The 15,435-nt window shown below is 40.7% G+C and overlaps 1 protein-coding gene across 1 annotated transcript in view; it reads right to left on the reverse strand.

The window, feature by feature from the left end:
- The window catches only part of RAPGEF4 (Rap guanine nucleotide exchange factor 4), a 289,328-nt gene that overhangs the window by 238,691 nt on the left and 35,202 nt on the right, over positions 1 to 15,435 (reverse strand). The window contains exon 2 of the mRNA XM_049615513.1: positions 2,300 to 2,442. Coding sequence (XP_049471470.1) covers positions 2,300 to 2,442 — 143 coding nt within the window. The remainder of the gene's footprint in view (positions 1 to 2,299; positions 2,443 to 15,435) is intronic.

The raw sequence follows: 15,435 nt of genomic DNA on the forward strand, positions 1-15,435 counted from the left end.
AAATGAATCACATGACAACTCAGTGGGACAGCTGAGTTCTGGCAAGGCTAGCACTCCCTGCATAAGAGCAAGCTTCTAGAAGCCATTATAATAATGACGACAAGCTGCTCGAAACTCTCCCAGACATGCTTCAGAAAGACAAGAACAACAATGGCACCCCACACAAGTGCAATAATAAGCTTAAGAGGAGAGATTAAGGGGTTTATAGCTGGCCTCTCCAATAACTCTGCTATTCCCAGTCTTTGTAAGTGACTTTATTGAGAGTTAGGGTTTTCCCTGTCATGAACTTTTTGACCCCCAAAGACATTCTCACTTGCCAATCAATTTTACATTACAAAATGAATCATGGAGGATTCATTCTGAAAATGGTTTTAAGAAACAGAAAATAGAGTCTCATCCCCAAAAGAATGAAGTTTCCGATATCTATAAGAAAAAGATATACTGGCTTGAAAACAATATGTATAGATGACTTTTTAAATAGAAGTATGACTATGTTTGCATGGATACACGTGGGAAGACATCTTGAAGGAAACATATAAAGTGTTAATAGCAATCTCTGGGTTTGGGGATTGTACATGATTTTTATTTTGCTTGTCTTCCAAATTTTCTACAGTAATATCTGACAGACCCTGTTGGTCTCCCACTCAGAATGATACCTCCCCTCCTCTTATCTAAGTTAACACAGATTTTATACAAGTTTCCACCTTCCTCTACAGGACTATGAGCTCTGAGCATAGGGTTTCTTCCCTAGCTCCACTGGAGTAATCATGATTGGTCCAAACCAATCACAGTGATCCAATTATCTCTGACAGTGATCAGTTTAGATGTGGGCATATGATGCAATTCTGGCCAGCAAACAGGAAGTCTACTGGGGACTTCTGAAAATAGACACAAGAGGAAAATAGACACAACAGGATATCTTTGTATTGGCATGTGATGGGGCTCAAGGCCAAAGTGGCATATTGATTATTTTGAATTAAAGCTGACTGAGAAACAGTCAGTGCAAGGACATTCTGACCCTCTACTGTGTCCCCCAGAAAGCAGGAAATAAGTCTCCCATGTGAAAGGTACCCTTCCTGCACCAGGAGATAGACATCCTTATCACCAGAGATAAAGAATTCAGGGCTGAGAAGGTTTTATAAACAAACCGTGCTTAGTTTCTTCACTAATTAGTACCCAAGTCTAAGTTTCTTTGTCATTGGTTTTCTACAAACTTAGTGCTTCTTTATCTAAAAGGTATATAAACAGATTGCTATGGTTACTTCTTAGGTCCCATATCTGTGAGACCACTGCATGTACGAAATTAATTTTTTTTTTCTCCTGTTAATCTGTCTTGTGTCAATCTACTGGACCAGCCAAAAGAATCATGAAGGGTAGGGGGGAATTTCCCCTCCCAATACATGTAATATCTCTAACTGCTATAGCTGTCAATCATTTGGGTCAAGTCTGAGAATAAAAGCCAACACCTGAGGATGCATGGCAAAACATATACAAAACAAAAACAAACACAAAAACAAAAACAAAATGGGAGAGCCATATGACCTTAGTAATGTCTTTGAGTCACTTAATTAACTCTGAAGCCTTCCTATCTCAAGACTTCTTGAATATGACTAATTAATTTTTCCTTCCTTGAATTTTCCCTCTTGAATAACTGATATTCATGATAGTTGGATGGGGGTTTTCTGTGGCTGCAGCATAAAAGTGTCCCAACAGATGGAAAAGCATTCTTTTTTAATGATAAAATTTTTTTTTTACTTTTTCAAAAAACTTTTTTTCAAATAGTTATTTTTGAGAGAGAGAGCACAAGCTGGGAAGGGGCAGAAAGAGAGGGAGACACAGAATCTGAAGCAGGCTCCCGGCTTTTAGCTGTCAGCACAGAGCCTGGCACGGGGCGCGAACCCACGAATCGTGAGATCATGACCTGAGCCAAAGTCAGAGGCCCAACCACTGAGCTACCCAGGCACCCCAAAAATATTTTTTAAATACAGCTGTTACCTGATCATTTTACTTTTTATATTTGAGTGTCTAAGGATTTAGCTGAATATATGAATCAGTACATCCTTCCAGATCTATCTTCCAAGCTACCCTGGAAGATCCATTTACATGCTGTGAATAAAGTGAAGGAAATGCCTACAGGGAAATGAATAAACAAAGCAAAGGGAAATGTCAGCCTAATACCTTTGGTTGAAGCTCAAATATTTGGCACATATATACTCCATGTGTTATCTAGCCCCATAGGATAACTGCAAATGAGCACAAACCATACATGAAAATACTCCACTGAAGTTGCATTTCTTACATGTAATTCCTTTTTCCAGATTCTCATAATAACCACATAAACAAATCTGATGAAGAAGATTTGGATGAAATTTCTCAAAAGCCTTAACTTCTTTTAGCCTTGTAAAGATGATATCCACATCTTCACTGGATCGTTCCAACGGTCTATAAAGGGGAGAAAAGGCACAAAAAGCTGCATCAACAAGGATTTACTTCAATCAATATGCATTATGTTAATTATATTCAAGTTTATGCAACCATCCCAATTACAAGTATTTCATTGCAAACATTTATACACTTATCCCCATCACAGGTTAGGCTGTGCTTAGGCTAGGCTTTTGTTAACTATTCACCTTAAATCACAACTATTACAGATGGTGTAATACTCTTGATTTATAGTAAGGAATATAGTGGTCTCCACCCACTGTTCCTTATACATAGCTCCTAAAACTCTTGTGATTTTCTACATAAGAGCCATAGGGGCATCTTCTGTTATGCTAGTTGGTCTTTTGTCCTTTGTTCCTGAGATATTTCAGAGGCATAAAGGTAAAATGGCTGTCTTATTATTTATAACAAGACCCTCTCTTTACAACTGCATTTATGTTACTAAGGTAACATTTGGAAAACCCTTAGGTAACCTAAGGATGGAGGCTGGTTGCTAAGGGAACCAACCATGTGATTAGAGGGCTGAAACTTGCAGGCCCACCTCCTAACATCTGGGGAGAAGTCTGCAGATTGAGTTCAATCACCAAAGGCCAATGATTTAATCAGCCATGCCTACATAATGAAGCCTCCATAAAAATCCCTGAACTATGGGGCTCGGAGAACTTCCACGTTGGTGAACATGTGAAGATTTGGGGAAAATGACATGCTGGGAAAGATCATGGAAGCTCCATGCTCCTTCCTACAGCTTGCCTTATGCATCTCTTCCATCTGGCTGTTCCTAAATTATATTTTTTTTTATAAAAAAAGATAAAAAACAAAAAAACCAGCAAACTAGTAAGTAAACTTTTTCCTGAGTTCTGTGAGCCACAGTAGTACATTAATCAAACCTGAGGTAGAGGGTGTAGGGACCTCTCTGATTTACAGTGACTGGCCAGCACAGGTGACAACCTGGACTTTTAATTGGCATCTGAAGAGTTTCTGACAGGGCAGTCTGGTGGGCTGAGCCCATAACCTGGGGGATCTGATGCTCTCTCCAGGTAGATAGTGTCACAATTGAATTGAATTGAGTTGAACTGTAGGAGACAAAGCACAGAATTGCTTTGCTGTGGAAAACCCACACATTGGTGTCAGAAGTGTTGGGTTACCATAGTAGTGGAGACAGTGAAGGAAACACGGGAGGAGTTTTTCCTTTACAGATGGCTAAAGTGGGAATCAGTCTCTGAGTCATGAGTTCAAGCACAGTTCAAGCTTCTGGGTATTGCTTAATCCTTTAGAATCACCAGGATGTGATAAGATACATGAAAACTCAGGTTTTATTTAAAATTGGAAGTCACAAACACAAATGTCTGATTGGCAGTGGCCAATCAGATAAATCAAATAGGTAAAAAGAGCCAAATATAAGGGGAAAAAAATCTCTACTATATGAAAACAATGGTGAAAGCTCAAAGATAAATAAGAGCTGATACTAAGCCTCAATGTTGGCAATACTCTAGGGAATGGTGGGCATCAGAATGAACTGCAGAGATGGGACTGCTAAAAGGAACAGGTCTTACTTAGCTGTTTTCCTTATTACTGGTTTTCTGTGGACACATGGGCCCAGATGTTGTCATATCTTCCAACTGTTTAAGGAAAGATATCTAGATCTTTGTTTGCATTTCTTAAACATTGTGTAGACTACACACACACACACACACACACACACACCATCTATGGACTAGATCCAACTTGTTGACCACCATCTTGTATTCTCTGGATTAAGATGAACCAAAAAACCAAACAAAAATAGGAGAGTTTTACATATTATAAAAACTGTTTCCTTTCTTTCCTTTAAGCAGTTTTCAAAGTCCATTCTTACAATATGCTTTGCAGGATCATATGGTGTTCCTTGACAGATATTTCACATTTCACAGAAACCATGCAGCCTCATGTGTGCTCTGGAGACTTCTGGGACCAGAAGAAATGAGCTGGTCAAGGATGTGACTGAGACCAGTAATTCTCATTGAATACCCGTGTGCTTCCCTGAATTTACCATCTTCCCTTGCAGTTATGTTGGAGTCATGTTGTGGCTAGTGGACTGTGAACAAACTGTCCTTTATTACTTCTGAGATGAGACTGTTAAGAGCCACAGGATGTCTTCCATCTCTCTTTTCCTAAGCCACAACTCTACAGCATTACAGGTTGAATTGTGTCCCTCCCATAAAATATGTTGAAGTCCTAACATCCAATATCTGTGAGTGTGGCCTTATTTGGAAATAAGGCCTTTGCAGATGTAATCAACTTAATCAGTCATACTGATTAGGGTGGGCCATAATCCAAGGACTGGTGTTCTTATAAAAAGAAGGGAATTGAGGCACGGAAACACAGGGAAGATGGCCATGTGAAGGTAGAGGCAGAGATTGAAGTAATGCAACTACAAGCCAAGGAACCCCGAGAATTGCTGGCAACCACCAGAAACTACAAAGAAGCAAGAAAGGGTCCTCCTCTAGAGCCATCAGGAGAACGTGGCCCTGCTAACAACTTGATTTTGGACTTCCAGTCACCAAAACCGTGAGACCACCAAACACCAAACACAAAAACACCAAAAAATTTTTTAAATCCACCTAGCTTGTGGTATTTTGTTTGAGAGTCCTAGGAAACTAATACAGAAAGTATGTGTTTCAGATGTTATAGCCACAAGATGGAGACTTTGTGCAAGTGACAAATAAACCTCCATTGGGTGAAGCTACTGAGATTTGGGGTGTGTGTGTACGTGTGTATGTGTGTATGTATGTAGGGTTGGGGGACTGTTATCACAGAATCACTTATTAGCACCTAGACCAACATAGAAGTCAGGACTGGATGCACCAGAGTTCCAAGGAACTTGGGACATTGTAGGAGGAAGACAGATCCCACCATGAGAGATGACCATTTTTAGAGAACATGAACAGAAGGCCATCCCTAAGGGGAAGACCTAAATTCATGAAAGCTTACTTAAGAGGCTCTTCACCTGCCTCCATCACACTTTCAGGCCCAAGAAAACTAAACTCAAAGAGTGTGCCCACAACTTTGGCTAGCCTTCCAACTAACCTCTAGTGAAAGGGCTTGGACTCTGCTTCCCAGAAAGGAGGAGGGGAAATCCTGATACACTAGTGCCCAGTTTATGAGATAACCAAGTTCCTGAAAGAGGTGGAAGGTTTGCAGGCTTTATCAGGGAAGATACGGCCCATCAGAACAAGAGCCTCCTTCCACCTGTTGGCCATTTGTTAGGGCTTTATCAATTCCCTACCAGAAGGTATGTTCCCAAAGTGAAGGGGCTTTGAAACAGGGGCTAGAACTTGAGCAGTTAATCAAGGGGTACAAATGAATTTCAACAAGTGTCTTTGTGTGCTCAGTGAGAACGCGTTTCACAGGCACTGAGGGCGACCGCAACTGGCAGAGGCACCCCTCGGTGAGGAGCCATGCCAGCGGGGCGCACTTCACAGGAGGCAGTGTTGGCACCAGTAGGATGTCACACCCAGACACAGCAAGCAGCCGTGTGAACTCCATGGGCTGCTGCCACAGCATTCTGACACTGGCCTGCAGCTCTAAAGCAATGACAGCATTTCAACGACCATGGGAAGAATCACGAGGACCAGATGAGCTGGAAATTAACTGGGCATCGACATGGTGGATTCTACTTAGTTACACAGGAAAAAAGATACGTGGGGATTAGAATCCATCTTCCATTAAAAAGGAAAGCAGCATCCCATTTTTGTGCATTCTTCCTAGAGCACGTCTCACATTAGGAAGACAGACAGCTTAAAAACATTTTTGGCCCAACATTCTCCAGAAGAAATAAAAAACAGAAGAAAAATGTAAGTACTTCCATCCAGTCCAAAACAAGCACAAAAGAACTTCAAGATTCGTAACAAGATTGTATAAGGCCAGGTGACCAAAGACACTTGAAAAGACAAAGCTAATTTGAGATAACCAGAACAACTTTGAAACCTCTCTTCCTGATATTTTCTTCAGGCATCCCCAGATGAGGTCCTAATAATGTTTCCCCCATGTATAAACACTGAAGCCACAGAAACAATGAAAAGCAATGTTTTATCTGTCATTGCTTTTACTGGGTACTCCACGGAATGCAGAAAATTGCATTCAGCTATTAACTAACATTTTTACCATCCCACCTCTCTAATCTACCGCTGGTGATAATCCTTCTTTGCCCCTCTTCTCTTGTGAATCCACAATTTCCTAATGCCACATGGATTTTCATCTCTGTAGAGGTCATGCCTGGCACTTCTTTTATAGATTCCATAGCACCCAGTAGATAGCGAAGCTTGCAACAAGTCCTTGGTGTGTGACGGTGGGGCTCTACAGCAACCTCAAACTAACTCTTCTTCTCTCCTACATCTGCTACTGCACCTGCACTCCTTATTCCCATGGATGGAGCAGCCTCATCCTCACCCTCCCCACATGCAGGTAATTCTACCTACTTAAGGTCTTTCAAATCCACCCCCTCCTCTTAACTCCTCCTGCCACTGCCTCAGTTCCGTGTGAATGAAAGGCACGTGAAGCTTGTGTTGGGACATGAAGCTGAACAGCATGGCAGTCCCCTCCTAGGAGGCTGGAGAGCTGGGTTCCATCTAACAGCCAGCACAAGTATTTTAAGAAGAGTAGTGGCATGGTTGGATGTGGATTTCGAAAGATCACCTTGGCAAGTAGAGGCAGATGTGAGGGAATAAAGACCAGCAGGTAAGAGACCAGTTCAGAAGCTCTTGCAGTATTTCAAAATGATGATGTGGGCTTCTCTAATTATAACTCACTCCAGGATCCTTTCCATTCCCTTCATAAATGTGTACAGCTGCTCCCTCAAGTAAAAGTAAGTGAAAGCTCCAAGTTCAGGGAAGTTATTTTTCTTAGCCTGGCATGTGACACCCCAGGACCATTTTTCAAATCGCTTAAAAAGAAAAAAAAACCTCACTTTTAAAACATGTTCAAAAACAATAGAAAGAATCATTTACAAAAGAAGACACTGTGATAGGCAGGATCTTAGATCGACCATCAATGACCCACATCCTCGTATAATGTCTTTGAGTGTGGGCAGGAGCTGGAATTTGCTTTTGGTCCATAGGAGCATGGCAAAAGTGTAAAGCTATCACTCCCATGATTATGTTATGACAAAGATAAAGAGATTTTGCAGATATAATTAGGGTTCCTAATCAGTTGACTTCAAGTTAATCAAAAGGGAGGTTTTTTTCCCCTAGTGGGCCTGACATAATCAAGTGAATCATCCACTTCCAATCAAGTGGAGGAAGTTGGAGATTCTTCTGCTGGCCTTGAAGAAGGACACTGCCATGTTGCAAGAGAGCGGCATGGTGAGGAATACGTGAGACCCCTGGCTGGCAGCCAGCAAGAAAACAGGGATCTCAGTCCTACAGCTGCAAGGAACTTAATTCTACCAACAACTATGTGAGCTTAAAAGGTGTCCCTAAGCCCCAGAAAAGAGCACAGCCCAGTAAGCACCTTGATTTCAGCCTTTAAGACCCTGAGCAGAGGATTCAGACAAGCATGTCCAGGAACTTGCCCCATGGAAATGGCGAGATAATAAATGTATGCTGTTCTGAGCCACTAAGTTTGTGGTAATGTGTTCCACAGCAATAAAAAACAATACAGACAGGAAGTTACTTTCTCACATTGACTCATTTCCTTATGACCAGCTTGGTGTTCACTTCCTTCATGGAGCTTTTCCTTATAGTGTCTCTCTTCTCTGACCTAGGAATAAATCTAACCAAAGAGGTGAAAAATCTATCCGCTGAAAGCTACAGAAAGCTTGTGAAAGAATTGAAGAAGACACAAAAAATTGGAAGAAGATTCCATGCTCCTGGATAGGAAGAACAAATATTGTTAAAATGTCGATATGACCCAAAGCAATCTACATATTCAATGCAATCCCTATCAAAATAACACCAGCATTCTTCACAGAGTTAGAACAAATAATCCTAAAATTTGTATGGAACCAGAAAAGACCCTGACTAGCCAAAGCAATCTTGAAAAAGAAAACCAAAGCAGGAGGCATCACAATCCCAGACTTCAAGCTATACTACAAAGCTGTAACCATCAAGGCAGTATGGTACTGGCACAAGAACAGACACTCAGATCAATGGAACAGAATAGAGAACCCAGAAATGGACCCACAAACGTATGGCCAACTAATCTTTGACAAAGCAGGAAAAGATATCCAATGGAATAAAGACAGCCTCTTCAGCAAGTGGTGCTGGGAAAACTGGACAGCGACATGCAGAAGAATGAACCTGGACCACTTTCTTATACCATACACAAAAAGAAACTCAAAATGGATGACAGACCTCAATGTAAGACAGGAAGCCATCAAAATCCTCAAGGAGAAAGCAGGCAAAAACCTCTTTGATCTTGGCCACAGCAACTTCTTACTCAACATGTCTCCAGAAGCAAGGGAAACAAAAGCAAAAATGAACTACTGGGACCTCATTAAAATAAAAAGCTTCTGCACAGCGAAGGAAACAATCAGCAAAACTAAAAGGCAACCGACAGAATGGGAGAAGATATTTGCAAATGACATATCAGATAAAGGGTTAGTATCCAAAATCTATAAAGAACTTATCAAATTCGACACCCCAGAAAACAAATAATCCAGTGAAGAAATGGGCAAAAGACATGAATAGACACTTCTCCAAAGAAGACATCCAGATGGCCAACCGACACATGAAAAAATGCTCAACATCACTCATCATCAGGGAAATACAAATCAAAACCACAGTGAGATACCACCTTACACCTGTCAGAATGGCTAACATTAACAACTCAGGCAACAACAGATGTTGGTGAGGATGTGGAGAAAGAGGATCTCTTCTGCATTGTTGGTGGGAATGCAAGCTGGTGCAGCCACTCTGGGAAACAGTATGGAGGTTCCTCAAAAAACTAAACATAGAACTACCCTACGACCCAGCAATTGCACTACTAGGCATTTATCCACGGGATACAGGTGTGCTGTTTCGAAGGGACACATGCACCCCCATGTTTACAGCAGCACTAACAACAATAGCCAAAGTATGGAAAGAGCCCAAATGTCCATCGATGGATGAACGGATAAAGAAGATGTGGTATATATACACAATGGAGTATTACTCGGCAATCAAAAACAATGAAATCTTGCCATTTGCAACTATGTGGATGGAACTGGATGGTATTATGCTAAGTGAACTTAGTCAGAGAAAGACAAAAATCATATGACTTCACTCATATGAGCACTTTAAGAGACAAAACAGATGAACATAAGGGAAGGGAAACAAAAATAATATAAAAAAGGGAGGGGGACAAAACAGAAGAGACTCATAAATATGGAGAACAAACTGAGGGTTGCTGGAGGGGTTGTGGGAGGGAGCATGGGATAAATGGGTAAGGGGCACTAAGGAATCTACTCCTGAAATCATTGTTGCACTATATGCTAACTAATTTGGATGTAAATTTTAAAAAATAAAAAATAAAATTTAAAAAAATTACTAATTAAAAAAAAAGTCTCTCTTCTCTGAAATCCAATTGATAACAGGGCACCTGGGTGGCTCAGTGGGTTAAGAGTCCAACTTCGACTCAGGTCATGATCTCAGGGCTCATGAGTTCAAGCCCCACATTAGGGTTGCTGCTATCAGCACAGAGCCCACTTCAGATCCCACACCCTTCTCTTTCTCTCTGCCCCTCCCCAGCTCAGGTGTGCATGCACTCTCTCTCTCTCTCAAAAATAAATAAACATTAAAAAAAAAAACACATGAAATCCAATTGATTCCGTATCTTTTTGCCATCTTATCTGATTATGTTAATATTTCATGTTTCAAACATGTAAATTTTGTCTTCTTGGAGACACTGCCATTCATTTATTTATTTGGTAAATCCCATTTGGATCTCATCTTTTATAAACCAGTGAATCACTGTTTTCCTACTTGGTTTTGGTATTTTTCTTCTGTAGTTCTTCAGTTCTTCCAGGATGAATCTCAGTCTGTCATTAAAAACTTTCTAAATTAGATAACAAGATGAGACAGACGTTAACCCATCCAAATTAGTTGTACAAAAGGCACAGCCTAAAAATATTTCTGATAAAATATGATTATTTTAAGTACTGTATAAATTGTAATGGTAAATAATGCCTATTTAGCAGCATCAAAAAATATTTTATTATAATGTATTTATGATCCTCAGAGGAGTGGTTTTAACACTTAACTTTTTATCACACCTAACTTATGAATTATCAAAATCTATGGAATTAGGGGCGCCTGGGTGGCTCAGTCGGTTGGGCGTCCGACTTCGGCTCAGGTCATGATCTCACGGTTCGTGAGTTCAAGCCCCGCGTCAGGCTCTGTGCTGACAGCTCAGAGCCTGGAGCCTGCTTAGGATTCTGTGTCTCCCTCTCTCTCTGTCCCTCCCCCACTCGTGCTCCATCTCTGTCTCAAAAATAAATAAACATTAAAAATTTTTTAAAAATCTATGGAATTAAAAAAATTTTTTTAATGTTTTATTTACTTTTGAGAGAGAGAGTACGAGCAGGGGAGGGGCGGAGAGAAAGGGAGACACAGAACCTGAAGCAGGCTCCAGGCTCTGAGCTGTCAGCAAAGAGCCTGATGTGGAGCTCGAACTCATGAACTGCGAGATCATGACCTGAGCTGAAGTCGGACACTTAACCGACTGAGCCACCCAGGCAGCCCAAAATCTATGGAATTTGGAATTTTAAATTACTCTCTACCAAACACATCCTTTCAGGAATGCACATGCATTTCATTTATCCATCCAATAAATTATATTGCTTTCCTATTGTATGCTAGATACCTTTCTGTGGAGGAACAAAGGTGAACAAGATGACATCCCTACCCCCAAGAAGCTCACAATCCAGTGAGGAAGGGAGTCATATACCCCAAATTAGAATGCTGTACGATAAGTACTGTAATGAGAGTACCCATAATATTCTGGTCTGGACCTGATTTTACTGCACAGAGAAGACGCACATGGGAACTTCCACAGTCAGGTGTACAAGGGATTACAAAGGTTCTGAATTCCCAGTGCTACCTGCATGCATTATGCAATGGGAAAGTTTAATATGCTCTTGAATCTTAATTCAGTCAATTTGGGATTATCTAGGGACTAATTAACCAGTCTCTGGATTAATCAGAGCACAAATATTAACACAGAGGCATTTGTGAGAAAAATGTATAATAACCACAAAATTAGCAAAAACATCTACCCTTAAGTGACTTCTGTTGTTTGGCTGCATGATAATCAATATTTGCAAACCCCCTGCCATGTGGAAGGCCATCCCCTCATTAATCTGCTGAGTAAGCCCCTCAGTGCTAACATCAGCAGAAGCTCTGGGGGACCTCTCAGGACAGCAATTCCAATATCCAACAGTCAGACTGACGGGGGTGCAAAGTATGGGAAGAGGGAAGGGAAAGAAGGAGGGGGAGGCAGAACTGCTCTCTGCCCAGCTGCCTTCCTACAATCATAAACAGAAGGCTCAGCCAAGAATTGGGCATACTAACAGACTATAGTAGTACTGTCATCTTGTGAGATGCTTTATTTCCTCAAATACTTCACTTGTATATATATATATATATATATATATATATATATATATATATATTTAATTTCCAGGTATCTTTTGAAAATCAGTGAATGTATTTTAGAACATTGGGTGTAATGTTAACCAAATACATTTGCATTAAAATGCATTTACATTTGTTTTTTACAAAAACAAATTTGCATTTGTTTTGACTAATTTTGTTGTAACAGTAACTTAGGGTTATAAGAGCTAGTCCCCTCCCTTCATCAACTGTTAAATCCAAGATAATTCATGTAAGCCTTATAAATTATAAAAGGCTACAGAAGCTATTATTATGACTAGCACCATCATCTTCATCATCATCATTAGCCACAAAGATCTTTTAAAAGAAGTATTTAATGAAAACAAGGAATAAAGTACTTAAAAACATGTACTATTATTCTCATGTGCCTTTTGAGGTTTTTATAGATAGGTATACTTGTATGTTTTTCTCTTTTACTCTCTAGTATTACAACAGTAAGATCTCAAACACTATGTACTTGAACACTAACTAATTTTCCAAAGAGCCTTAAAAATGTTGATTACCACAGCCCTGTTAGATGAAGCAGGTATTCTGAACCCTATTTTACCAGCAAAAACATTTGACACAGAGGTTAGATGAGTATTAGTATACTAAAATCACGTGCATTTGTAATGCCAATGATGACATGGATATACCAAAAGTCTTTGAAACTCAAGATGTTTACCACTTATCAAGTTATCATTTTAATTATGTGATTATTAACCACTTAGAATACTGAGAGGTTTACTCGTTATTAATTACAAGTTTTACCAACAACGTCAACAAAATTCAGAATGAAGGTGTTGAAAATGCATTCATTCAACCTGCAAATATTTACCGAGTACCTGTACTGGAGGAGCAGAAGGCACTCAGGGCATGGCTCTTGCACCAAGGAAGTGAAAACTGAGTTAGGAAGATTTGTACACAGACAGCAATTACCAAGGTGAAACATGGTAAGCAGCACAATTAAAATAGAAAAACAAGGAATAGGAATTAGGAAGCCATCACTTACGAAGATATCATTGAAGGGTGAAAGTTCTTCAAAGACTTCATGAAGGTGTTATTGTAAATTCTTCCTAAAATCAGTTCTTTCTCAAATTTCTCTTTTTATAACTACAGACGCAGCACTGTCTGGTCATACATTTTTAGTGCTAAAAATGTACTGTATTGCTACAGCTCCTCCCCTTGGAGACCTGCTGACTGACTCTTCTCCCTATGAGTTTCTTACCCACCAATCTAACACACACACAGACAACACACACACAATCACACACTTGCACAGATACCCACACAGGCACACAGGTACATACAGCGATGCACACACACACAAATATACAAATACACATTCACAAACACACATATACACACTTACAAAGACTGTTGACGAAATTTACTCAGACTTCTGAACCTTTCCTTAGGCCCATCTGTGTACTTCCTCGCAAAATGCAGTTTTAGCAAGAACCCTGCTAAGTCCATGTAACCAGAAACTTCCACCCTCAGTATCTGACATCTGATTGGGTTCCTCATCTTCCAACATCCCCCAGGAGACACCTAATCAGCCTTGTCTTCAGCAAGAATCCTGTCAGATCATTTTAGCCGAACCCCCTCTTACCCCTGATGTTTCCTCTTAGTAATTTTCCACCCACTGACACCCGGCTCCTTGGCTATCAGTTCCCACTTGCCCAAGCTGTACTCAGAGTTGAGCCCAATCTCTTGCCAACTGTAAAATCCTGAGTGGTCTGATACCTATTGGAATGGTCTTATATAAAGTCTACTTACCATCTTCAACAAATGTGAATGAATAGTTTTTTTCTTTAAACTCACACACAGACACTCACACATAGCTCAACTCAATTGCCAAAATTCTCTCCAGGCTCCTAATTCTGCCTGTGTTCAGGGTGACTCTCAAAAAAATCCCCTTGATGGATCCTGAGACCCAGGAGCAACCGCAGCTTTTCATCCTCACAGCTAAGACTGACTGTCACAAGGCACGCCAAGACCTGTGTGACCCTTCCAAAATATGGCCTGCACATCTGTCACCAGGGAGCAGAGCACGTGAAGTCTGCAAATTCCTGGCCTTCGTGCCTCCCTGTTTAGAAATCATGCCTGCATGCTTTTATGTCTTTATGAAAGAGTGAAGTGAAAACTGCCCCCTCAGTGTCCCAAATAAGAGAGTTTTGACTGCAGGTCACTCTGGACTACCACTTTGGCCCTAGCTGAACAACAGGAGGGGTCAGAATACCTCCATCCCCCTTTCAATGACGACCACTCTGTCATCTGTCCCACGGTGAGAGAGATGCCAGCTCTGGGGCCCCAGGGCTATTTGGACAGCTGAAAAAGCCTGCATTCAGGCAGAGGGCAGGAACAGCCCTGCTAATATCTAAATAATGCCAACCCTGCTGTTAGTGAGAAGAGGAAGAGAGAAACCTTTTTGACCAGGCTCAGTGTGCTGTAATTTGTCTTATTACAATTAAAATGAAAATATAAAGTCAAAGTACAGTCTTGCCCAATTTTAACATGCCCTTTTCAAAAATGTTCTCTGATAGTACATGAGTATCTAAACTCAGTACAGGATCTTAATGCTGGGCATAAGTCTCTCTACAACACACCCCCAGCCAGAGGTACAGGATCCCAGCCAAATTGCTTCCTGGACCCCAAAGAGCACTTCAAGTTTTCATAATTTTCCCCAGGTAATAATTTGCTCTACTAGTATTAAGCTAAAAATAATTTCTTTTGGCTCCTTAAACTTTTAAAATGGTTTCTGGCATGACTCAGATAACTGATGCTTCTTTAAGATGCTTCCCAGATAAGTTTGTATTGATAGCTTTTCTTCTTCTATGTAATTTTTGCCAAAGTAAGCAGGGGCTCTCAAAAATCATTCCACAGTACCTAGTGCTACACTCAAATTTGAGATGACTGTTCAAAAAAACTGCCACTGCTACATTAAATATTTGGAGAGCCCTAAGGGCTTTAGGTCATGAGGATTAGAGAAAATGGGAATCTCTTCAATCAGAGCCTTCTGATAATCTTTTCTTAGCTCTATTTCTGGGCAACCAGAGGAGACTTGTGAAGGAAAAAGAAAGGAAGAATACTCAGGAGACTGAGAGGCAGGGAGGACATTACTTTACCTAGAAGAGTGATTCTCAATCTTTTATCCCTTCCCAACCCACCTGAGGCACAGGATCACGCCCATGAGAAGCAGTGAAGGAGAACACATTTTTAGCAGGGAGTTTTGAAAACACCTCCCCTCACTGGATCAGCTGGCTGGAAATCTCTGGCTTTTTAAAAGAGAAGTTTGGGGGGGGGGGTGGTGCTTGGGTGGTTCAGTTGGTAGAGCTTCTTTTGATTTGAACTCAGGTCATGATCTCATGGCTCATGGGATCAAGCC

The sequence above is a fragment of the Panthera uncia genome (assembly GCF_023721935.1).
Source record: "Panthera uncia isolate 11264 chromosome C1 unlocalized genomic scaffold, Puncia_PCG_1.0 HiC_scaffold_3, whole genome shotgun sequence".
Classification (NCBI taxonomy): domain Eukaryota; kingdom Metazoa; phylum Chordata; class Mammalia; order Carnivora; family Felidae; genus Panthera; species Panthera uncia.